The following is a 24,987-nucleotide window of genomic DNA, read 5'->3' as shown; positions in this document are numbered from 1 at the left end:
GCGTCATATGAAATAAAGGAAAATCCTATCTGTTGTGAGGCGATCGGGCAGGTGAGCAGATGACACCACAGATACCAGCAGCCCTGGGTGTATCGTGCGGTATGTCTGGCACCCCGATTTAGACGTTTGGCTGCCATTTTCATGTAGAACCCTTGCGGTGCGTCTACGCAGTACTGTTGTATATTAATTAAAGCCTGACATACATACTGTGGACCTCTACACACTTAAAGTGTGTCTTCCATAGAGCGTTTTCCCCTCGAATGGAAAATCATTTTTAGAAGTGGGGTCAGGGACCTGTGTGGCAAAATAAAGAAGAACGGACCCGGATAAGAACAAAAGAATGGCAACACTACCTGTAGATGAAGCAAGCTTGAATGTACGAGCGTAGATGCTGGAGTTAAAAAATTGGTTAGTGGGCACTGTTGAAGCCATGAGCTCTTTTTCGTTCGGGCCAGTAACCAGAAAATTCTCAAAATGTTTTTAAAATTGGTTTATAAAACGATCATATAGTAACTCATCCGTGATTGCAGAGATGCAATTAGTTCATAAGTAGAAAGCTTATGAACCACTCTTTTAGTTACAACCATATGCTCAGAGTGTTTAGGTGCATAATTGTTGCTTACCAACCATTAGATATTATACATTTAAAAACAAATTATGCAGCCTTTGTGCACAGTATTTTAGATACAAATCAGATACATTTCTGCTCATAGTTCTTAATGCCCACTTCCCAGGTTTTATCCTTCCAAACACAATTCCCATCTGAAACCTCATTGGCATATCTGTTTTGTAAAGAATTAATCATGCTCATTGTGTGTTGCATGTAGGCCCCTATATTTGTAATGCGTTGTTTATGTGAAATGTGTTCTTGGTGGTTGTGGGCATCAAGCTGGACCAAGAGAGGGCGATATTTCCTTTATAGCAAGAGAGACCCCTTTGGTACTAACTGCGCATCGCTGATTTACGAACGACCAGGAAACGCACCAATGTCGCTACCTACAGAATGAACATTCCCGACCAACACAGCTCCATTCAACCGATGAGGATTGTTTCTTCTCTGGGCGAATACTCTCCAAATCAGCGCTTCTTGCTGTTGTCTGAACACCCATATTTGCTTTCCTTTTTATTTTCATTTATTTTAATTGAATTTTGCACTATATAGAATTAAATTTAAGTTTTGTAATTGCTTCTTACTTGGTTTAAAGATTTCTACATTAACAAATGTACTATTTAGGAGCTACTTAGTAGTAAAACCTTTAGGGGAGACATTCGACAGTAGAGAGTTTTTCAAGTGTCCTTCTAACGTTTTAGTATCAGATGGAGGAAATTCATTTGCTGTAGTTGGACAATTCAGGGTCATACAGAAAGATGTGCAAAGCTTCACTGGATTGGGTTTTGTGCAAAGGCTTGGTATTTTGTACAAGGCCTACGGGAGTGTCCCCCACAGGTATCTACCTATAGTCAATGATATCATGACAATTTTTTGAAACATCACTCATAAACATAATTTTTAACCGTGAGACACGCCCCGCACCAGCTCGCAGCTCGTCACCTGAATCACAACCACGTGCAATCGCGTGATGTCACACATAGCCAAGAACTCAGCAGCAGTCCACGAAAGGACACGTCCGCGTTTATGCAACCATTATGTGCTTGGCTTGTAGTGATATCGATGAAGTACCCACAGAGGAAAAAAAAACATGAATGCAAGTCTTAGCACCAGAAGAATGCAATTTCTACCTGCACTTGCTTGCAACGGATGGCTGAAGAACGTCTGACCCAATGAGCTTCACCTCCGTACATTGTGTGAGGTGTATAAAACACTATGATTTACTTAGGTCTTGACCAACACGCGCTGCATTAAAAAGACGCTCACTGATTCGCAAATAAAAAAGTATGTGACTGATATCTGAGACTAATGTACAACATGAGGGCCTGCGTATCATTTATTCCACGGTTTAAAGGGAGTGGCTGTAAATCAACGTGTTAGACTCCATGCATGAAATTGCCCTAGCAACTATCACCTCTGGAGGATGGATAGGTGAGCATTCTCAACACGAGCGGCACAGGAGATAAACACCGGCCTGTCTGCGTGTGTTTGTTCGAGTCTCAAATTTAATGATTGGCACGTCCAGATAGTTCTACGGACCTGCACATCAGCCAGGAATTCTGTTGTCCTCGCGATATGCCCTCTTGGACATGTACTTTTCTGTGTTTATTGGAAGTTCGTGTTTAGTAGAGAGGAAATAACTTGCTCTGACGTCACGCCTCTCTTTTGACGCTAAGAGTGGTGTCGGAGCCTCACAATGCCAATTTTTGAGGTGGCCAGTATCATCCCATCCGTGTACATGCACATTTGTAGCCCTTGCGTGGTGGCGATTCATTCACCACAACGGGTGGACATTTAAACATGACACCTTCATGAATATTGCATAATCGTGACGGATGCACCGACCACTTATATGCACAGATACTCGTGCCATGATGGTAATTTTCAAAATGTTTCTATTTGAATAGTTACGACAGACTTTCACCAGGACTTTTGAACCATTGAATAAGTCTGGTTTGTTTCACAAGGGACACAAACAAAGGATTTATGTTTAAATCAATGTTTAGTCATATGAAAACTTGGTGTAATGCATGTGTACATAAACGACGTTTTAGATCAGCGCCATCTAGAAGTAATATGTTTTTACTTGACTATATATTTGCATTATCTAATTAAACAATACCTTGACCAAGACTCAGTGTCTTTAATACAAACATATTATAGTGCTGTAAGTGCAAATTGTTCAACTGTGTTCTAACCCAAGTGTTTAAGGATTTATGCAGTAAGCTCATTTTGACTAAGCTTAAAAAGTGAGAATTTGCCGCCATTGAGCTTCCAACCTGGGATTGCTATCACATTGAGTTAGCATCCTTAAACATAGACCTTTCCAAAACATGTTATTAGATTTTCCATCAAAAGTGATACCAATGAATCGCATTTTGTCCTCTGGCCGGAATGGACTTATCTGATGAGCCACCATTACTCCGGCGGCAATGCACCCATGCGAGCGTGTTTCTGAACTTGCATTGTGGCGCACGCGTTTACGTAGTCACAGCATCTTGCGGTCGACAAGGCATGCATCGCGAGTGAACTGCGCGAGATCCTGGTTGTGCGATTACTCTGAAGTAGCCGCACCGACGACAGTGCGCCAGTTGATAGCCGTTGGCTCGACTGGACTTGGCGGCCAACCTCATTCGAGTTACACTCCCGGTACTCAACATAATTATGACCCTGCAAAATGCAAACAGGAGGGAGTAGCATGTATCGTGTCAATCAAATGTGTTGTCGTCTGTGATGTGTTGCCCCCTTGACAGTCCCCTCAAATACTGAATATAACGGTGACTCGGAGAATGATTCACGATTCCTGTCAACATAATAACTGTCTGCATTGTGTCAACATATTTTACCGGACTATATAACTGCCATATTTTCGACGGAGCAGCCAGAGTGTTGTGCATTGCAAGCTATACGTCCTCCAGATATTACCTGTATGAACAAAGAAATACGTCTTGACGAATGCAAAAAGAAAATTTGAAATGCTGTTTGCCGTAGAGTGAGACTGCATGCCTTCCCCCGTCGAAGGAGTGAGATCATAGTCCACGGGCAGCAGCGAGTGATGGACGGGGCGTGCTCCTCAGCGATTCACTGTGTTTGACCAGGGCAGTTGTCATTAAACATGAGCCCGTTTACTCACCGGGAAATGTTTGATCGGTGCTTTTTTTTTTTTAAAGAATGTCCAATATTGGCTGTGCTCGCTGGGGCACGAGCAAAAACGGCTTGTTTGGTTCTCGGGATCGCTTTAATGGTACCTAATCGTCGAAAATGGATTTAGGGACGAGCAAACCTTTCCTGGCCGAATAGGAGAGAATCGGAGATTTTCAATTAATTGGCGACCCTCTAATTGTCTGCAAGACTGTCCAGTTAAGAAAAAAAGAGAGTCTGGATTTGATCGTCAGCCTGTGTGCTGACTCTGTCGTCGTGGAAGTGGCTAAGATTGATTCAAGCAATGTCTGTGTTAAACAGTGGTTCAGAGAGGTACACTCTCACGATAATGTTAAAACCCACTCGTGTCGCGTTTACAGAGTCGTCAGAGCATTGCATAAAGTCGGAGTTGTACTCAAGATTTGTGGCATGGACGGGGTCATTCCAATAACCGGATAAGTGAAGTTATTTTAATGGGTGCGAATAATTTTAGAATGATATGGTTGCGCATTGTCAGCCCCACGCTGGACTCTTGAGGCTACAAACTTGAAATAATTATGAGACAGACTGTTGAAAAGAAAACTGTTCCTCTCCACTGATGGAACTCTATTTTGTGTGTGTGGGTGTGTGCATGCGTGGAATACATAGTGTGGACCTCTGCACAAAAGAAGTCGACATAATGTAGGGTATGATGGCGTTGTGTGGACTCGCACGCGTCCACACAATGTTTTCCCCTCTCTGAAAAAAAGTTTCAGAGGCATTTAGGTGTCAAGGTTATCCGTGACAAAATGAAGAGGAACAGTCCAGGAAATCATCATAAAAAAATCCAGCTCGAGGGAGTTATCCTAGTTGGAGAAAAAGAAGCATTTTCCGCACGTTTGCTTAACCACGGGAGAACAAAGGAATGTCCACGCTTTGTATGTAAAACAGGTATGTGTACTGTGCAATCATGTGCGATTGTTATCAGCAACGAAGCGGCGTAACACGGGCATGCCCCCAGCTCACTTTTTGTGCCTCCCATGACCCCTGCTGAGAGTGTGGTGAAGGCAGATCAATTCAGCACCATTTGAAACAAAGACCAGTAACACCCCCCCCCAAATTGAAGTCCCAAATCTGAAGTCCAAAGCCATAATTGTAACGTCCCTGGGCGGCATGCCTGAATGCTCTACCGGGGTTTCCCCAAAGCCCTTCCACGTTTAATTAACAGTTATATAGTAGCAAGTACTTCATATTTTCTCTCTCCAAGCTGATCAAAATATATCATCCAAATCTTGACCTTTCAACGAAGTCTCGCAACCAGCAGTGTAAGTGGTGCGCCTTTAAAGTTCCATTTGTCACTGTCGGGACCGTGTTGCAAGTAGGGAATCCTGGCACGTGGAACTATAGCAGGGCTGATCTATTACTTTGGTACTGACGAACCTGGCAGGTTTGCCCATCCCCAAAGCACTGCTTGCCGGGTGAGAAAGATACTCGCATTCCTGGGCAACACAGGCGCTCAGTCCCCGACTGGCAGATTGGATATCTGATATATTTGTGCTAATATTTACCAATTTTAAGCAAACACGGTATCAATATAATTAATAAAGGGTGCTTGATCAGATGTCCTGTGAGTCAGAAAAGTGGTTGTGGATCACATGAAGATATATAAAGGTAAAAAGATTTAGAACTTTATATACGTGTTAGTATACCGTATATACAAATGTGCAGATATTCATATCCACCTCCTATTATTTTCATAACATTTTACCCACAGATTCCGTATGTTGATTGGCCGAGAGCCAGTCTCTTGGCGTTGGCTATTTTTCGGATCCTGCTTTTTGCTGCAGGAAGAACTTTACCTGTAGCAACCAAAGAACTGTACACATGACCACTGGCATTGCGTGCAAACTTGCATATTGGTGTGCTCGTTGCGCATTCCAAAGCGCTAGTAGGCCTACTGCATAGCTGGGTTCAAACACTTTGTGAAGAGTGCTGGTACATTTTCAACAAATTTTCTATTTAAAATGGCCTTACGTATTTTACGTATTTAGATCAAGTCAGTTATCGCTTAAAACAAAATGCCCTCGTGGCGGATTTTGTTTTTGTTTTTTCTTTTTTACAAATAATACTTTACTGGTGAGTATGAAAGAAAGTATTTAGTATATTTATTTATAAAATCCTAGCCCCAAAACCCCTTAGAAAACAGCATCACGAATTAAAAGCAAACATGTCGGGACAGTGAGTAAGGATTTTGATATTTTTCTGTATAATATCCTGTCCTTGCCACCGAAATATGTTTCAACTTTGTATACGTATATCAACTTTAGTTTTGTTGAATCGTAATTTTCACTAAGAACTGGTGCGTGCATGTTCAGTATAGGTATTGCTTGTTCATGGTAGCATAAATCATCGCATTTACTTTGACTGGGGCAAGATTTTGTAGCTCTACGTCAAATTGTCAGATGTGAGAAAGCTGTTTTTCAAAGAAAGCTGATTTTCAAAGATCGTTGTTTTGAAGGGCTCTGTTAAATTCTCTCCTTATTTGGGCTGGATGTGTGTTGTACTCTGTGGCCAGAATGCTGATGGCGGCATTTTGGTATTCACGACGAACCTTTTGTAATTGGTCTCTTGTTGGTATGAAGATCCTGTGTCTCCTTGTGTCATCCACGCTTGTGCTGACGGCTGCCGTCGTCTAAATTATCCTGCAATCGGCTCCTCCGACTCGTAAATTTGTCTGCTGTTTTGCCCCTTGGCTGCTGGAGCCATTTGTCTCTCTCTTTCTCTTACTCGACACCTCAAGCGGGTCCGCTGAATCGCACTAGTCCCCTGACGCCTCCTTCCAGACAGAAGCATCTTTATATAAGAGTGACCGAGAATCCCGAGAATAGTTGAGTACACGGCCGATGGAAATACCGGGGATGGCACCGAGGGAATTCAAAAAGGTGTCGTGGGATCCTGCATGTTGCATCAACAGTTCTCCCGCCGTGTATATCTGACCCAGGTATGCCGGGAGGTATATTTAATTATGTCACATGGGTGGTGGGAAGGTTTAAGGACCCCGTAACAGGTCATAGTAATACGGATGACATGCTTGACAACAAATAATGAAGTTCGAACCGGTTCAGTTGAAACCATGTGGTCTCTTTGTGTTTCTGAACTCGCGCCGTTAAACAGTGTTCGACTTACGGTACCCCAGTGGTTGGCTGAGTCCTGACACATGCGTACTTCGACACAATGCATAAATACAAGGGGTCCTTGCTCCATGATTGAGTGTAGCAAGCTCAAACATTGACACCTTTGTAAAAAAAAAAGTAGGTTGATATAAAGGGCCCCATACCGGTGAAACTAGGCTAAAAATACAAAGACTGCGCTTAAGAAGTGGTCGACGAACTTGGTTGAAGAAGCCGCTGGAGGGCGCCCATTAGGTCTGGCAGCATAAACTTATCTTTTTTTTATTTTAAATTCTGACCGTGATATGTGAACCGTATTCACAACGAATTTCAATGTATTTCAATGTATGTTGAATACAAATGATAATGATAAATAATAAAATTAAATTATTAGAATATAATATAGAGGACAATGAATCCAAGAAAAAAATATCCAGATGTCAGTGAGATGTATATAGGCATATGTGCTATGGTGACGTCAATCTTTGTTGACATGTTAACTTTCCTATGGAGCCAGCGCTAGCGGGAGCCTATGGTCCACTAAGCAGCATACGTAGGAAAAACACAATAACGCTATAGGACAGTGTGGAATCACCGCCACATACGTCTGTTCTTCTCTTCACGAGTGAACAGAAAGAATTAAGCTAATGCAGGTAGTGAAGACATTGTGCGTAACATTAATGTAGAAAGCTGTTTGAATGTTAGGTATGTCAATGATAAAATTCAAATATTCAAAGTACTCAATTACTCCAAACATTCAAAACTGCTACTCAGGATTGTAATTTGGGAAGCTGCTGTACCGGTCTTCAAAGCAATCGGTCGACTGCTGGCGGCTATGCTATCTTAGCCCAACATGCCGCTAGTCGCTTTCAAAATTGGGTCAACCAATTACCGTTCTGAGTCGGCTTGGGGTCAGGGATATCCGAGGTCTGACATGATAAAGATTGGGCCTAGCCGCGAAACTGGCCCAACTTGCAATCTATGCGAAGGGGAAACTGAGGGCGGTTCCACAGGCAGTTCAAGTCGGCAATAGGGGTTTAAACCTGAGATCAGAAACGATAACCCCGCATTGGAGATGACCTGTGAAGTGACGCCTTCTATCCACCCATTACAATTATTGCTCGTTCGGTCTTTCCATCTGGATTACAAATTTAATTATTGTCAACTGTAACTCTTGTGTCTCCTTTGTTTTGTATCATTTAGAGGAAGTATATGGTCCCCGCCTACGGATTTGAGGAACTCATGTATCGGCCGTGATGCTCGTTTGGATGTATATGTTGGGATCGAGGCAGATCACTTTGTGATTGACAGTTCACCGGTTCCGATGTAAACAGTCACTGACTACTGCCGAGATTTCACAAAATGTGGGATGAGAATAGGGTTTTGATAGGGGTTGCAGTTTCTCTAAAGAAAAACAAAATATTCCTTTCCGATACTTCTGACATGCGTCATCGGCTCCGAAAGCAAAGCAAAAAAAGGGCGGAATTGGTTTCTACATGCCCGTGTTGCAAGGGCGTTCGATGAAAACTCTTACAGCGCCACGAAATGAAACCCGACACGAAAACACGGACACGGCGCCGGTTTTTTTCCTGTCTCTCTTTCTTTGATATCGCTGGCAGACTGGAGCCGCGGAAAATCACTGCTGACAAGATCCTACCTACAAAATATGCTAGAATGTCAAAGGGGTGGGGAGAGATGAAAAGGCTGAGATGCGCGGTGTTTTTACGGAATGCTGCGCCCAACATAAAGACCTGGGATGAAGGTTCACAAGTTTTCAGGGCATCAAACTGGGTATCTAGATCGCAAGGAAAAAAATCCCTCATTGTCAGTCAGGTTTTTTAACAGTAGCCTTGATAGAATTCTGAATCGAGCGTAACGTGATAGTAGCCATACTTCCTTTTCACGAGTATGTGTGGGAGCTGTCAATGTATAGCTCATCTAGACGAGCGATAACCGACCCCGAACGCGGTGACGGGAAAAGTATGTGTAGCGCGATATGTCCGGATTGATACGTCGCGGAAACCGTCCCGTATGCCGATCATTGACTCCGATGTAACCATATTATAACGCCTTACTCGAAGAATTGGTAGAGTGATTATGAAGTCTTCTATCGTGCCAGTCAGTATCTCAATTCCAGTCAGGATTTCTATCCTTGAAAATCTGTTATGTCTCCAAGTGTGGTGGCCCACTATTGTGCGGTCTGCCCACTAGCAGTGCAAACATTCTTACACGAAACCAAGTCTTGTGACCGAATTCGTTATCGCGCGGAATCTCCATTATCGCTCGCCTTATTTGTGGGCCCTCACGGTGAGTGAGGTTTTCGTCTCTTGTGCGACCGAAACAATAAGTTTTTAGTCCAAACGACCTCCTTACTTTCGGTACTTTCTGACTTACGGTGGCCTCGTTTCCTTTCTTACATGCCAGTTCCACAACTCTCCTGTCGGCAAATACCACTCAGAAGAAAGAAAAGGAATAGCGACTTATGTTAAAAGCTTCGTTTGCCTCAAGATGCCCCGAAGTCTTGTCGCTTCTACGCACTTACGGCCATTCTTTTCTTGTTTCCTTTAAAAGGATTCCGAGAGTTTGGCATCCAGTGTGATTTTGTACTCGTAGCGCGCGTGCGCGCTTGCTGATTACTTGTTGATTGGCCTGGCCGAGGGGTGTAGACGACAGTGAGGGGTGTTTGCTGAAAGCCCGCGCAAATTGCTTTTTGGCGCCACCGGGTAAAACGGCAAGCCCCTCCACGCTTGGGGGTGCGTTGCGCTGAATTTTAAAACTTGGGTTAAAAAGCAGCTGGGTTGGATCGTTTGATGATTGTGTCCCAAGTCTGTTGAGCTTGTCCGGCAGTAGTTCAGGACTTGTAATCCTTCGGGGGTTGTGTCCCCCCCGTCTTTTCCCTTGGCTTCTCTTGACTGTCAATTAACAAGAGACCAATCAGAGTTTGAAGCTTAAGTGCCCCGCCCGGATGCGATTTCTCGATCTGTTTGTCAATCAGCTCCAATATAGCCATCTTACTGCACCATTTTTCCCTTCTCTGAAGCAACGGTTTGATGCTGGAGCACGCGCAAATTGTACAAGTGATTCCAGCCAGCTGTCGTGACTCGTGTTTTACAGCAAACGCCAGCCTTGCGGGGTCACGGGTAATCATTAAGCCGTGCACTCTCTCAGCGAAATGGTTCAACTTGTGTGAGCAGGCCATGACATTTCAAACGGGAAATATTTTGGTGGGAAGAATCCTTCTAATTTTCGTTTTCTCCCCCCCCCCAAAAAAAACCCTGTTCCTTTTCTCCCCGTTTAATCATCGCTGCAACGCTCCAGCGCCAAACCAAAATATCACGTCTTCTTCTAATATAAAAGAAGCTGTTTATGACCGGCTCGCAAGTCAGGAATTCGACTCAGCTCCCTGGTCAGGAGGAGGCGGAAGAAATCCTCTGAGTGAAACAAAGTGACGATTCGTGGATTTACGGCCCCCGCGGACGGGAAATAAACACAGCCGTTCCTAGTCGCGTGTTTGTTTTGGAAATACTTTTCGATAATTATTTATGACGGTCGAGTATATCGCTTCCACTGTGGACGTCCAACGCTCTTGCTGTATATTTGGATTGAGATTCCTCCGTGGAGGAGCCGGGTAGATAGTCCATCCCAGTCTTGCAGTGAAATGTATATCATTTAGGAAATTTCCAAGATGAAATAAAAGTTCCTTCCTCATCTACCCGTGGGCATTCGTAAGCGAGTCTGACATTTACAACCTGACAAACATGCTAAGATTTAGTGCGTTGTTTTCCTGCTGTACGTGTTGGATATCCGACATCATAGGTAACATAACTTTGTAAATTACGCCCGGTTTGTTCAATTCAACTATTTTAAGATTATAAGCAGAGATTACACCTAGGTATTTTTATCGATTTATTGGAGGCCTCCTTCAACACCTGGCGCTGAGAATTATTTTCCTGCTAAAAAACATCGTTGTTAGTGCCCCTATGACCACATTTAGTTTGTCGGTGAATGGTACCTGAGCATTATGGACAAATTGGTGGTAAATGTAAACTGTTAGATTAGTGAAAGATAAATTGGTAGTATTTCAAGCCAACAGATTGCATTGGCCATCTTGAATTGAAATTGAGGTACCTAATTTTGGGGGATTCTGAGAGTAAAACTAACCGTAACGAAATAAAAGTTCATACAAATTCATGCAACGGTTTTGGTTAGAAAGATATAGAATTTGAGATAAATTATATCGAACTGTTTTAAGCTAAATTTAAGAATAACCGAAAGTGAGGTTTGAAACCCCAAATACCACCCCCATTTAACCTTGCAGTTTCTCTAAACAAAATGACACATCTCGTCGAGATAGTTGAATACAGGAAACCGCTTTTTGAATGAACTTCTTTGTGCTGTGACTTTGTGGTCTCGTTTTATTCCGACATGTATTTCTTGTTCTTCTTCTTGCCCTATATTAACTTGTCGCATGCAGTAGTCATCAGACTGGATGAAAACACCTAAAGTGGTCAAGTTCACTTGAGGAGCGAAACGTGTTTTTATTAAAAATCCTGAATGTTGGTTTGTATCTCCTGCAGAAGAACTGGAATGCCCCGTCTTCTACGACGGCACGATGTGCTGGGTAGCATCGCGGGTCAATACGACAGCCTACATGCGCTGCCCCAAGATATTTCCACAGATCGACACCTCCAGTAAGTCTGGGTGTGAGTTGGGAATGGGTTTCAAAATAAAGAAAAGAGAGGCAGCAAGCGAAGAGGGATGTTCCATGGAACTCAAACAACGGCTTTCTGTTTTGAGTAGTCGGCTTGGTGAATCAAGAGGGATTTGTTTAGAAAGGTTCTGAGAATATTTGGTGAAAGTGCATACAAGTGGTCCATTTATCGGGGAAACAGAGGGGATGGGGATTTTTAGAACTCTAAAGAAGACTGTCTGACATTGCAACCTTATCGGAATGCTGTATGCTCTCGAAATTATCTTCTAGCATCGAAATGTCAGTCCCTCTAGCTTTTGACCTCACATTTGAAGTCAGTCTTGTTAGTGAGTAGTTTGAAGCATTTTTTTGTCATTTAATTATATTTTTAATACAATAAGGTGAAATTACAATGGGCCAAATAAATTGGGAGGTTATATCTTGACATAATGTAAGCATATAGAGGTTAACAGGTTAAGGACTAATTGAAAAGCTGTGTTTTTTAGTGTGCACATCTGTGACTGAAATTCGAAGTCTGTAAAATTGAAACACAGAACAAAAGGCTTGACAAAGTGGAGAGCATGACGATGAGGGAATGGTAGATGGTACCGGTCAAACCTTTGACACTTAAGACTATTTAAAAAATTCAAACGTAATTCTAAGGAAAGTGTAGAAGGTATAGTGAGTATACTACTCAAGCAGCATTTCCACGCCTAGTTATGAATTGTCCACTCTGGATGAGAAGTCTGTGATCAACCACGAGATTTCGGAGGTGACAGCACATTTCTGAAAATCCTAGAAACACAAGCTCAGAGCCGGCGAGATACTAGAGGGCCTCTTTGTGAAAGTCGTCGCGCGCAGACTCCCGCGATCTTTGGCCGCACCGCGCACTCAGCAGATGTTTGCACAAGCGACTTCGTGGGTGAAAAACGGTGGGAAAGATAAGTGAAAAAGATCTTAAAATAATCTTATCGTCGAGAGTTGATCTCAGGAGACGATATAAAAAGGCAGGATATTTTAGTACCCTGAGTGCTGTATTAAACGTTCAGTCTAAGCAAGGACGTCAAGTTCTCGACGTGACTGTGCCTAAAGTATGCTGAAGCTGCTCAGAACTTTGCTCGCATGCAGCATGCAAATAGTCTATTTGTTCAATTTGGCGCGAGGAACGCATATGGTGGCAATTCCCACATAACAGCCGGGTCTGATCTACACTCTGCATGTATTTACTCCAAACCCTGACTGTCCCTACCAACATTGTGGCATGTGATTTATAAAAAAAATGTGTTTATCATGAAAATAATTTATGATCGTAAACACTTGAACATATATTTCCGTTTTGAATTTTTTTTTTTTAATTTTTGGTTCAGTGGTAGCTGGAGACCACATTATTGGAGGAATTAAAGGTTTGGTTTATCCAACAACTTTGGCCTTCTTGGCCACTCCACTGCCTTTTTTCCTCCCTGCTGAGGGTAAAAGTTCTCAACAAAGGATCGTTTCTTTCTTTCTCAGAATTCGTGAAAATGTATTGTAACGCGGACGGCACCTGGGACCAGGTCAACTACGACCTCTGCCTCAGCGAAAAAGGCATCACCAAAACGAATGCTTCATTGGAGCAAATTCAAGTAAGGATAGTAAACCGGTTTCAATCTTAAGATATCAATGACAGAAAACTACAACGACTCAAAAATAAGCCATCTTGATTCGAGGCTCATAAGTGACCTATGTTTCTATCATGTTAAAATGTAAAACTTCAACAGATAAAAAGCGACCCACGTCAAGTTTCAGAGTTCATCGACGCAGAGGTTAACGCGTTTGTAAACATAAAGTAAGTCCTTAGGTCCGCACACACTTTGGCCAGCGCCACATGGTGGCAGTAGTTACGTTTCCATGGCAGAAATGTCAATAGATAGAATTGCGACATGACCGTCTCAATTGTTGGAACCAAAATGGTGGATTATGCGTCAGTACACATGGGCAATTAATTAGGACAATGGCTCACAGTTGGATTTGCACACATAATAACAGCGTTTTTGGTTCCAAAGTGTGAAGTTGGCGGTACTCTCTCTCTGTGTACAGATCTGATACAAGTATACTCCGCCGCCATTTTTCCCGGATTGAAAACACCAACATTTTAGGAACGATACTATCAGCTTTGGGCCCGGACGCACCACTAGGTGGCAGCATTTATTTGAGGCTCTTAGATCCAATAGGGTATGTGCACGGCCAATGAAGCCACAACGACGGCGGAATGGCGGTAGAATACATGTATGTACAGTAGTTCATTCATTCGTTTTTACACAACCCAAACTGTCTTGAATTACTCGAATTTTGATGCCGTTTTGCCCAGTTCCACACTGACGTCATCCACGGAGCAAAGATTATGGAGATCGTGGGTCTTTTCCTCTCCTTCTGTAGCCTGGTCCTCGCCCTTTTAGTCTTCAGCTGTTTCAGGTATGGCTCTGGAGGCTTCTGTACTTTTATGCCCCTTTTTTCGCTGTGCTGTTGTTTTTACATCACAAGGTAGGCACAAGATGTACATGTACAAGGTGGCACATCAGACCTTCTACACTTGAAAGTTATCATCCTGCCGTAGTAGAAGTGTATTGTCTTTGGCCTTTCAATTTTTATGTTTTGGCTGTAATTATCAGTCTGATATCCAGCATTACGTTCTTCTAAACAATTCGCCATTGATGATGTTTTGCTACCATATAATCAGCATTAACATAACAGTTCACTTGGTGTATTGCAAGTCCGAAATCTGATGGCATTTTTAAAATTGTGTTTCCACGTAATTTTTGTATTTCCACTTTACTGTAAAATATCCAAATTTAAGAACCAAATGTCCACACCAAACAATACCAAATCAAACCATGCCAAACCACGCCACACGAAACTAAACCAAACCAAACTACACCAAACCAAACCAAACCAAACCAAACCACAACGCACAACACCACACCACACCAAACCAAATTAAAAACAGCTGGAATTTCTGTTATTGCCTTCCACCCAGGCCTTCCTTTCAGTAAACCGTAAACTCCATGGGCCATGCAACCTCCCCCCATAAGAGTGGGGCATTCACGTTACAAGTCGGTCGGCATTGGCTATTGCTTCAGCTCTCATAGGCTGCCACCCTTGGGAGTATACATATAAATCCTTCTCTCGTTCTGCGTATGGGGGCGACGAGTTTAGCAGAATGTAACGGGCTGGCGAATATAAGGGCAAAATCGCGCAGCTCATAGGAAAGAAAACAAGTGGAGAGGAAAATAGATTATAAATTCAAAACCAGGATTCTAAGATTACATTGAAGCACCGAATAATGAAAAAAATATCCCTAATCGACTACGGTATATCTTACTGATGTCAAGAGTAACTCTTTAAAATATTTATTCTATTTTTTTGGTTGGGAGATCAATTTTCGGGGACGCCAAGAAGTGCGAAATTGTTAAGTAACCTCTCGGGCCTCTCTTAGGGGTAAGCTTATTACACGCTTCTTGAAAGACGGTAAATGAAAAAATAAAAAGATAAATCGCTTTTATTATTTAATCAAAATGGAGGGCGGTGGGGGGGGTGCATGGCGACAGTTCAGCAGTATCTGCCCTTGCATAGCCTGAAAGCTTGGTTGCCCATCTGATCTTGGCGGATCTCCGAGGCACAGTACAAAGTTGTAAGCAATTGCAAACCTCTAAGTAAATACCGGAATCACATTTCCCATTATTTTGTGCAGAAATAATTCGATTTGGTTTGTCTCAATTGTTATCGTTTCTTCCAGGCAACATTTCTCTTTTCGTAACTCAAGTGCCCCTGATGTTTTAACTATAGCTCGTCTTCACCGATCAAATATCTGCTGTTCTCTACAAATCCACAACCTTCATTGACTACGGTTTGGGAGGTTGTGGTGGGGAATACCGACCTGTTTCCACGGGAAAAAAGTGGATATTCGTCTAAGTGTCCTTAATAAGCGGCTTCTTCAAACGCCGATTTTTCAACAGCACTCGTCGCCTCGTTTGGACCGGTCGCTAATCCGGTGTGATAAATGCTTGGTTCTCTTCTATAATGTGAAGATTTTTATTGGGAGAAATACTTGTGTGTGAAGAGGTAGCAAGGTGTTTCATGGGTATGCATGGTTGAGGGAGACTGATGAAGCTGCAAGGCATGCGGAGATTGGATCAAGCACTCTGCGACCTTGCCATTTCTCTGCACTGTAGCTGTGATCTTTTGTTAACTTTGGCAGACGGGTCAAAAGAAAGGGTCTATCGTTTGCAGTCGTCCAAAAAAAGCTGACGACATTATATTGTTGAATAATGAATAACATTTGCTCGTGGTTTGAAGATGGTTGTGGTGCTTATCTTCATGTGAAACTGTTCTTTCTGTCAGAGAAGGCATTTTCAAAGACGCACTTATTTTGGAAATTCTCACCGGTATTTCGCTTTTAATTCAGCGAAGTGGGCGCAAACGTACAGACACGACGCTTAAGGCGCATTTCTATATGTGCGTTTTTGGAGTGCGTTACGCAGACGATGCGTTTACGCATTTCACGTTCACGGACACAGAAATCGACTCCGTTAACATAACACACGTGTGCGTTGCGTTCAGCAGTCAAAATCGCCCCGGGATCGATTTTTACGGATGCCCAATGCTTGTCACAAGTGTTGAGGGGCATATGGGAAGACGCCTCAGCTGTACCATCGTCGGTTCGGTGCACGATATCCCGTCCCGGTCGCTGAATTCAGGCACAGTCCAAACCATGAATCTGTATTTCTTGATTTGAAATCAAGATCCGTGAATACGTTTTCTCGGTTGAAACTCCATCAAGTTAGTTGTCGAGCACCCTTCTTAAATTTTGATCACGTCTGTTGCCTCAAAGGAATGTAATGCATAAATGACAAATTATGGACTGTACTTTCAAGACGCCTATGCATGCGTTTTCAGTGCACGTGATTGTCTGTACGCGTTGATTGTGGAAATCCATTTAAATTAACAGGAATGAAATGTGGTATACATACCGAAAAGGCCCATGAGGTCAGTCCATTTCAGAGAGGAAAACAGCACCATTTTAGGCCGCTTCCTTTCATATATGCTGTGGATTTCTGGCACTCCATCATCGATTATATGACAAGGCTTCCAACGGCCGAGATTCGAAGGCGTTTCTGGGATGCTGGTTGATTGAGGGCGTGAGAGGTCACCGTGAGGTTGAAATAAAAGATAAGAAGGTTCGATCGCAGGACACTTTAGCGTCATTTCGACTAATTTTTGCCCCTGAAAGTCTCGACAAGATCAAATTTAAGCCAGTAAAGGCTGATCGTCCTTTTTTTTTCATTACCTCACCATCTGCCATTTATGCTTTTGAATGATAAATTGGCCTGCTGAACTCACCAGTACAAGGAGAATTGCAATCTAAATGCTAAACACTTTCAATTATGCTCAATACATAATCGGAATATATAGAAATACCTACACTGGAGTCTCGACACAAATTGAGGGATAATGGATAATCTAGGCCTTATTAAAATTTCTCTAAGGAGCTAAGACGATAAAGGAATGACCAGTAAAAATTTTGACAGACGCGACGATGTAAAATCAACGTTCATTTTCCAAAGACAGTTCTGCAGTAGCCTAGTTACATACTTTGTGATAATCCTGCAGCATGTATTAAGGGGATGTCACAGATATGGATGAGATCGAGTCCAAATTCCATCCGAGTTACTGCTCTACTTGTTTGGTAAGAGTATTAAGACCTGTGGAATGTACTTGTACTTAGGAATAGCTATAAATTAATCGATCAGTTTTCCTGCCTTGCGTCACTAAAACCACACCTGAGTGGCAGTTACCTGTTTTGCACAAGTGATAATCAAATCTGCTCAATTTGCATCGAATTGATAGTAAAACCATTCTTGAAAAAAGTCAAAACTAGTGATAAAATTACTTTGTAAAATGGGGGGGATTTAAGGTTCGATCTGGTGCATGAAAAACAGGCAATAAGAAATGGACTGGCAAATCATTCTATGGCATTTTTCTTGTTTTGATGCAGCGTTTGTCCCCCTCAATAGCCTTTAGCGTTCAGTTCAACTAGCACATCGTGGAGTTCATCAGTGACTGTAAAGAAAAAAAGGATCTAAATGTTCGAAATTATTATCGGATTGCCTTGCAGCCAGATGTAGGTGATTATATGCAAGCTCAGGGACGCACCGTGATAATGAACTATGAAATCCCGCCAGGACTACATGGTGTGCTTTGCTAAGAATCGGGTGATCCTAACGACGTTTGTGGCTGTGGGAGAAAGAACGCAGTTACATGACCGAATTGCTCTATTTCCTTCTGATATTCATCCGCCCTAGGATCGATGGGAAATTAAGGAAAACGCTTGACTTGTGGAGTATGATTTCACCAGACATACGCCAGCGTAAATATTTCGTGTTCTTCTATGAGCACTCCAACAAAAGTCTTAGCAGAATTGTACGTTTGACATCCGAGTGATTAAATGTTGAATGTCAGGCAATTCCCCTTGAGGGCTCTTTGATCGATGGGTAATTAAACTCGACTCCAGACGTTGCTCAAAGCATATGGTCATTTCACTCTGAAGTATATTAGTGCAATTTATTAAACGAGCTTTTGTCGGAACGTACTAACTTTCGGGGATTTTTTTCTGTACACTGACCGAACGAAAACGAATCAAATAAAATAATAGCATTATTTACTTTACTCATGAAAAGGCTGTCCGGTAGCGGCCGGGTTCGTTGAAACTGCATAATTCCCGCAGGACTATAGTCACAAAACATCTTGCGGTACCAACACTGAAACATTCGTGTTGTAACTTTTCAGTTCATATAATTTAATGCCAAAACTGGGACAAGTATACAGCTTAGATACTTCTAGATGCAAATTTGACTTTGCGAGTCATCTGTAAAGAAGCACTCGAGTGATGCTTTTATTAAAACACCGTACAGTTAACCGTGCAGCCAGTATTGACACTTTTCAATATGTGATGGCCTTAGAGAATGGAAAACTTCAAACTAACGAGGTAACAGAATACCGAAGAGCATTGACATATATCTATTTTTGGTTTTTTTTACAAATTTAGGGAAAAAAAGAAAGAGTACAGCAGATGGGTTCTACTCTAATTTTAAGTGCCAACGAGAAATTCACTATCACGTTTTCTTATCGAGAGGCCGCAACGGCTTGGGTTAGAGCTGCAAGAAGGGTTTATTAATTTTCCTTTCTGGAGGGGGTATTTATTTTTTTACCGTTTATCAGGAGTCTCCAGTGCCACCGGACGAAGATCCACAAGCACCTGTTTGCTGCCTATATCGCCCGCCTGACGTTCGAGATCATCCTCATGGTCAACGGGTTCTACGAGCGGACCCAGGCCGCCGTGGGCTACGCCGAGACCTTTATCTCGAGAACAGTAAGCAATCGCGTCGACTTCTGGAGAAACACACCATGGTGCCTCTCTTTCATGGAGGTGCAAGGAGCACAAAAGAATTTACCAAGCATAAAATATTTGATAATTACATTATTTGCATCTCAGGCTGGTCACTTAATGGTCAGCTCCTTGAAATCTGGGCTCTGTATTACAGCTGGGTACCAGCCAAAGCATAAAGCACGTATATCACCAGTCTGGTGACATGGGTGTGATTAGTCTTCTACAGTGTACTGTGCAAGGACCTTCTGTATCATATGACCATTTCAAGACAGGGTTAAACACAAATAATCTAGAAAATTATAATTATATGAGCAAAGGAAATTCTACAACTTTCATTTCCTGGTAACTACGTATTACCAAGTCTTTCTGAAAGACTTTTTCTATTTTGAATACTTTGAAGTATGAGAATTAAGACTCTGGGACATTAATAGTTAAACGTAAATGATTTGGAATGGTGGTCACATGTGTAGTAAATGTGACAAATGTAATTGCTTAGCTCCAGGACATAATCATATTTCTGTCTTAAAACAAAATTTAAACATGGTAAAGAAGATTTTGGTTTTGCAAATTTGTTAATGAGTTAATTTGTAAATTAAAGTTGTTAAAAGATTACAATATTGATACTGATTCACTTATCAGTTTTTGTGGTATATTATTTCCGTATTTGGAATTAACGAAGCAAAATATGCGCGCCTTTGATGTAACAGTTTGCAAACAGGTGAACCTATAGCCTTACGGTATCTTTTTCACTCTAGCCTATTTAAAGGTATTTCGATTTCAGTAGTGAATGTTCTAATCGCTTAAAATAACACGAAGGGAAATTGCTTTTATTCGCCTCCACTGTAATATCGACGCAGGGATGTAGACTTAATTGATCGTTCTCCGTCGACCCACATGCATTGCTCGATGGTGATCAGTTGAACAGCCCCCCTCCCCCGTGGCTGCCAGTGGAATGATTTGCACCAGAAATCTAAGCCGTCGCCTGCACGGAATAACTCGCGATCTGTTTCTGGGGTAAACTAAGACTAGATATGAGGAATCGAATCATCCAGATCAAGTGTTACTGCATAAAAACAGACGCCCTATCGAGGCTCACAAATTAATATTTTTCCTTTACGGCCGGGTCTGATTTGTGGGGCGAATCGCAGCTTGGCCCAGTTTGGCGGTTTCCACCAGCAAGTAATTTGATCGGGTATTTTATTTCTTCTTCCTCTCCTCCACCAGCCGCCGTTGTGCGTCACCCTTGAGGTCTTCCGAGAATACACGAGACTTTGTACGTTCGCCTGGATGTTCATCGAGGGCATGTACCTCAACAGCCTGCTGTCGTCGGCCGTGTTCGGCAAGCCCAAATTCATCGCGTTCTACATCATCGGCTGGGGTATGTCAACCTCGTGCCCGTCCGCGTCCAGCTGTATTTTACCACTAATTACACTGTCGTCCTGACGTAGGATTATTTGTAAACGTAAAAGGCTGTGATACTACGGCTAGTGCACTTGGAACAATCCGTTCTGATGTATTGTCTCGTGTGTTTACATAGGATATTTGCGTCTCGATATTGATGTATAAGGTGCTAGACTACAGACGCATTTCGAGCGGACAATTACACTAGCCCAACCTCCACTACTGTTTAAGTTTACCCTTAGAAGGTTGTCTGACGACTTTAGGTCGTCGGTTCAAACTTCGCGCAAAAGCGACAACGAACGCCAATTTGTGATGTCATATCGAATATTACGAACACGCGAAAGCTGAACACATTTTAACTCGATCGCAATTTTGCAGCAAAATTTTCGCCAAATTTGCTTCACCTATGCACTCGCCTGAAGTATGAATCAGCCATAATAAGGCTGATACATGTACCTTGGTCGGATTGGACACAACCAGAGGGCGCCAAACCGACCATGTAATCCCAATAGAGGGCGTAGTAATCAGAGTTAGAGAGTGAAACATGACCGTTGCACACGTTAGGTCATTGTTGTAGTAGTACTTTCATATTCATTTTGTATGTGTTTTCTCTTGCCAGTTTTAAGTGCACCTCTCATCATCGCGTGGGCTATTGCAATGCATTTTACGTTGGGCTCTAACAGCAAGTAAGTTCTGAGTTTGTCAAACAGTTTCCCAAATTTTACCCTTCAATAGGGCTTTAATTTATGAACACATTTAAGAGCATGTCTGACATTTGCGCGTATGTCATTGGTTTGGAATATTATGCGGAATGGAGAGTGGGGTTTCTGGTCGTCTTAAGAGAAGGATATGCATGTATCTGATGTTGCAAGGATATCCAGGTGCTAAACTCGTGTAGTTGACGGAAATCAGATCATTTGTTAACCAACCTTGTCAGTCAACAATTTCCATCACTCGAAATGGTACTCTCAATCCATGACCGTCCTGTTGTACGCGTTTGCAATTTCTCTTTCAGTGAACATGCTCAGTACGAACCAACTCTCCTAAATCGTTTCAAAGGGGGGTCTTCTCTGGTCGACGAGTGTATATCTTTGAGACAGTCCCCGCACAATGATGCGGGCAACATTGTCCATTGTCCAATGGATATTGTAACTGTTTACATGAATGCTTTGTGCATCATCATACTTTTTAGCTGCTGGTTTGCAAACATCAACACTGTCTACTACTGGGTGTTTATAGAGATCCCTCGCAACGTGCTACTTTCGGTGAGTATAATGTATATACGTAGTTTATGCGTAAATTTTTAGCAAAAGGAAATATGCTACCTGATGCGTATTACACAAAAATTTATGAACCTAATCATCGCACACGTGGAGCTTGGCATTCATGTGCCTTTGAAATCGGTATCTATGGAGTCTCGGAGCAGCATTTTTTAATGCTTCTTCATGTTGGCGTCTCCTGCAATATATTTTCCCAGTACTGCCATCAGGGGTATATTGCACCCCTGAGCGCCATTCATTCAGCTTTGGCAGCGGATGTCGGTATTTCTTCAAAAGACCGGCTTTGCTTGAGCTTTCAACATCCTTTGCATTTATCACGCTTAGCGTAAACTTAAGCGGGTTCCTGGAGCAAACTTGTGGACTCGAAATAAGCCTGCTGGTTTTTTTTTCCGGCGATATTGAAAAGGACCTCGGGGACTTTTTTTCTTTTTGCATGGAGTGGAGAGTCTCTCGAGGGCATATAGCGAGCGTGGCTCATGTTCAGGCGGTGTTTTTGTCCGTAGTAACGTTACCCGTCCGTGCGCGCGCAAGCCCATGTACAGGTTGAGCCGCTTTGGTACCAGATCGCACTCTTATAGTTTCCTGATATCGGAAAAGTATCTGCATCATGGAAGCCTTTGATTGGAACCAAATACAACCCCTAAGGCGAGGTCATTTCTTTCCGTTTTGACGTTTGTCGTCGACCAACATCGAAGAGGTGTTCATTTAATCTCAGTGCTATAGTCACGGCCGGCACTTGCATTGCGCGGGCGCAGCCAGTTCAAGTATACACCGCTATCATGTAGCAGCCTTCTTCTTACTTTTCTAACATTCAAAGCAATGTAACCATGCTGGGGCTGGAGGTCAAAATTGTCTTTCCTTTTATGAATACGTGAAGAAGTACTTTTGCTAATGGATCTAGCCTACAGGGAACGAGACAAAAATTGTAGCATCAGGGTTGAGGTCTATATATAAGCCTACTTCAGGAGAGCTAAATCTGTTCTTTACCAACAATGACCAGTGAAAGACGTAGCCATGGATATGCCTGCGCGTGCGACACGGAGTATGCTGGAAAAATTTGCATTGTCTTCCTGCATGCGTGGGCAGCTTGACTGAGTTCGGCATCCCAAGTGAAATGCCGCAGGAATTACCTCTATACTAACAGTTTCTCGCAGGGTCAATAATGTCAGGTTCAATTGACTCGTGCTATGCTTTCGTGCACGCTTAAAGCCAGTATCCTCGAACTCGGGAATAGTTTGGTACCTTCCTACAATAGTTCTTCCGTTCCTCTTTATTGTATGTGGTCCGTACTTGGCCCTCTCCTGAACGCTGGCTACAGGCCTTAATGGTAAACTCTAAAGTGTGTAATGGCAAAGTCTGGGAATCCAGTAGTTACATCTTATATCCGTACAATGAACAAGTCATAATTCACTTTGACATTGTGTATGACCGCATCTTAACGTTAGCTCTAAATTAATAATCGAACACCTAACACGTCGCAATGTTTATATTTCAAAACTAAACACCGAAACACGTTTATTTAAAAAAGGTGTTTAATTTTAAGCGGCTAAATGTTTTAATTAACGCAAAGACAAGTTAATAATGGGTGTTGATTTGTACAGTTTGGGGCAACTGTGATGCAGCGTTTATTTAATGGTCAATTAATTTTGGTATACTTACACGTTTCAAGACCTGCTTCATTCAATAGAGACACCACTTCGTTAACAAGTTTTAAGTCTGTATCTGAAACAATTTTAATTTAATATTTTCTTATACCCAGTTGGGTTGGATGATCATTAAAGGTTTCTCTACTTTGTTCTGTTTCTGAGAAGAGTTTATTCATAGTAACATAACCTGTCTGATGTTTGCTTGTGTTGTTTTGTCCTTCAGCTGAACATTGCATTAGTTTGCGGCCCATTTTCAGAACTCACATTAAGTTTGTGGTCTACTCAAACAGGAATATCAGACACGTGACTTTGTTTGCGCTTTAATGCGGAAGCCGTAAGAGTACTCTTTTCCTTTATATTCCGGCCGGAAAGTGTAACATACACCCGTACGCGTGTACTTTGATCAAAGGACAACGCCCAAATGTGGGGTGCTCGAGTGCTGATGCACGGTGCAACTGTCCACATGTTGTACCCTAGGGGATTGGGCACGGAAGAGACTTATTTTGAAGCCTGTTTATAAGCAGACCAAGAGCTAGGCCGCTGGCGAGTTCTTCAATATTCTTTGTGCATACTAAGCAGGAAAATACAGCAACACTTGGCACTGAGGGGATTTTTGTTGAGCCTAAGTGCTATATAGGACGGCTTATCGGTAATCTCCTTTTTTTTGGGGGGGGTGGCAGCTATAGGGATGAAAGGTGTGGGCGTATTGAGTGGTTTGACTTGGGGCCTTAAGGTTCAGGGTGGACAGAAAATGAAAATAAAGGACAGAGTAAGAAAAGAAAACCATCATGTTTTGTAACGAAATTCTGCGGCACAGAAGTAGTGTACAGTATATTAACCCGTATCTCAAAGCCATTCCACTTCTCTAGGGAAAGATAACGTAATACAAACTCCACCATGTTCGTAGTCACTAGTTTAACGTGATCGGTTAATTGATTAATCGGTCAATTGATAACAGACTCAATAAAACCAAACATTACATTGAAGGTTGAAGGGCACTTGCACGTCTATCCGTCTTTCTTGATAGTCTGCTTCATCAATCCAAATTAAAAGAAAAAAAACCTCAATGGGGTGATACGAACATGAGCAAGATGAAGCTCCTTCCATTCACCTGTCGTTGCATGTGGTAGAAGTTTCCCCTAATAATGTGACAGTGTATTGAAAAACTCATCTGTCGTGAGGCTCTCTGTCAGGGTAAAATTCATCAGAATGTAAATGTAAAAGTTTGTTCGAAAATAACTGGTTAGAGCTCCATAGTTTCGCATTGCATGATCGCATATTAAAGGGTTTAACGTGGAAGTATAGATTATAGAAGTAGGTATAGATTCATGTCCACACATTGTTGTCAAAGAGTTTGACTGAACCTTTTCTGAACGTAGGGATAACACTATAAAAAGTGACAAAACGGGCTTTGATACGGGCACAGACGTATACCTCACATGTGAAGACGCATGCCTCCCCAATAGCGTGTTTTGAATTAACTACCCTCTGTATATGTGTACACCAAACAGGGCATTTAGTGCTAATTGCTGGATAAATTGACTATTGAGACGACAGTTTTGGAGGTGGGAGGAAAGCCTGATTAAATACCCCAAAGAAAACCCAGAGACTCAGGCAGGGACCTAAAAGCCAATCCACATGCTGACC

At 42.4% G+C, this 24,987-nt stretch overlaps 1 protein-coding gene across 8 annotated transcripts in view; it reads left to right on the top strand.

Moving 5' to 3' along the window:
• LOC110973500 (PDF receptor-like) overlaps positions 1–24,987 on the top strand; it is a 92,673-nt gene that overhangs the window by 54,291 nt on the left and 13,395 nt on the right. For all 8 annotated transcript variants that reach the window (XR_002597478.2, XR_015428119.1, XR_002597479.2 and 5 more), the window contains 7 exons: positions 11,478–11,591; positions 13,100–13,212; positions 13,938–14,041; positions 18,845–18,995; positions 20,238–20,391; positions 21,034–21,100; positions 21,607–21,679. Coding sequence is in view for 5 of the 8 variants with exons in the window: in XM_022224367.2 (XP_022080059.1) it covers positions 11,478–11,591; positions 13,100–13,212; positions 13,938–14,041; positions 18,845–18,995; positions 20,238–20,391; positions 21,034–21,100; positions 21,607–21,679 (776 nt within the window). In the remaining 3 variants the exon portion in view is untranslated. The remainder of the gene's footprint in view (positions 1–11,477; positions 11,592–13,099; positions 13,213–13,937; positions 14,042–18,844; positions 18,996–20,237; positions 20,392–21,033; positions 21,101–21,606; positions 21,680–24,987) is intronic.

The sequence above is a fragment of the Acanthaster planci genome, linkage group LG17 (genome assembly GCF_054643075.1).
Source record: "Acanthaster planci isolate LZ-2023a linkage group LG17, COTS_SCS, whole genome shotgun sequence".
Classification (NCBI taxonomy): domain Eukaryota; kingdom Metazoa; phylum Echinodermata; class Asteroidea; order Valvatida; family Acanthasteridae; genus Acanthaster; species Acanthaster planci.
The sequence above is the reverse complement of the archived record's forward strand: the minus strand, read 5'-3'. Positions and strand labels throughout refer to the sequence as shown.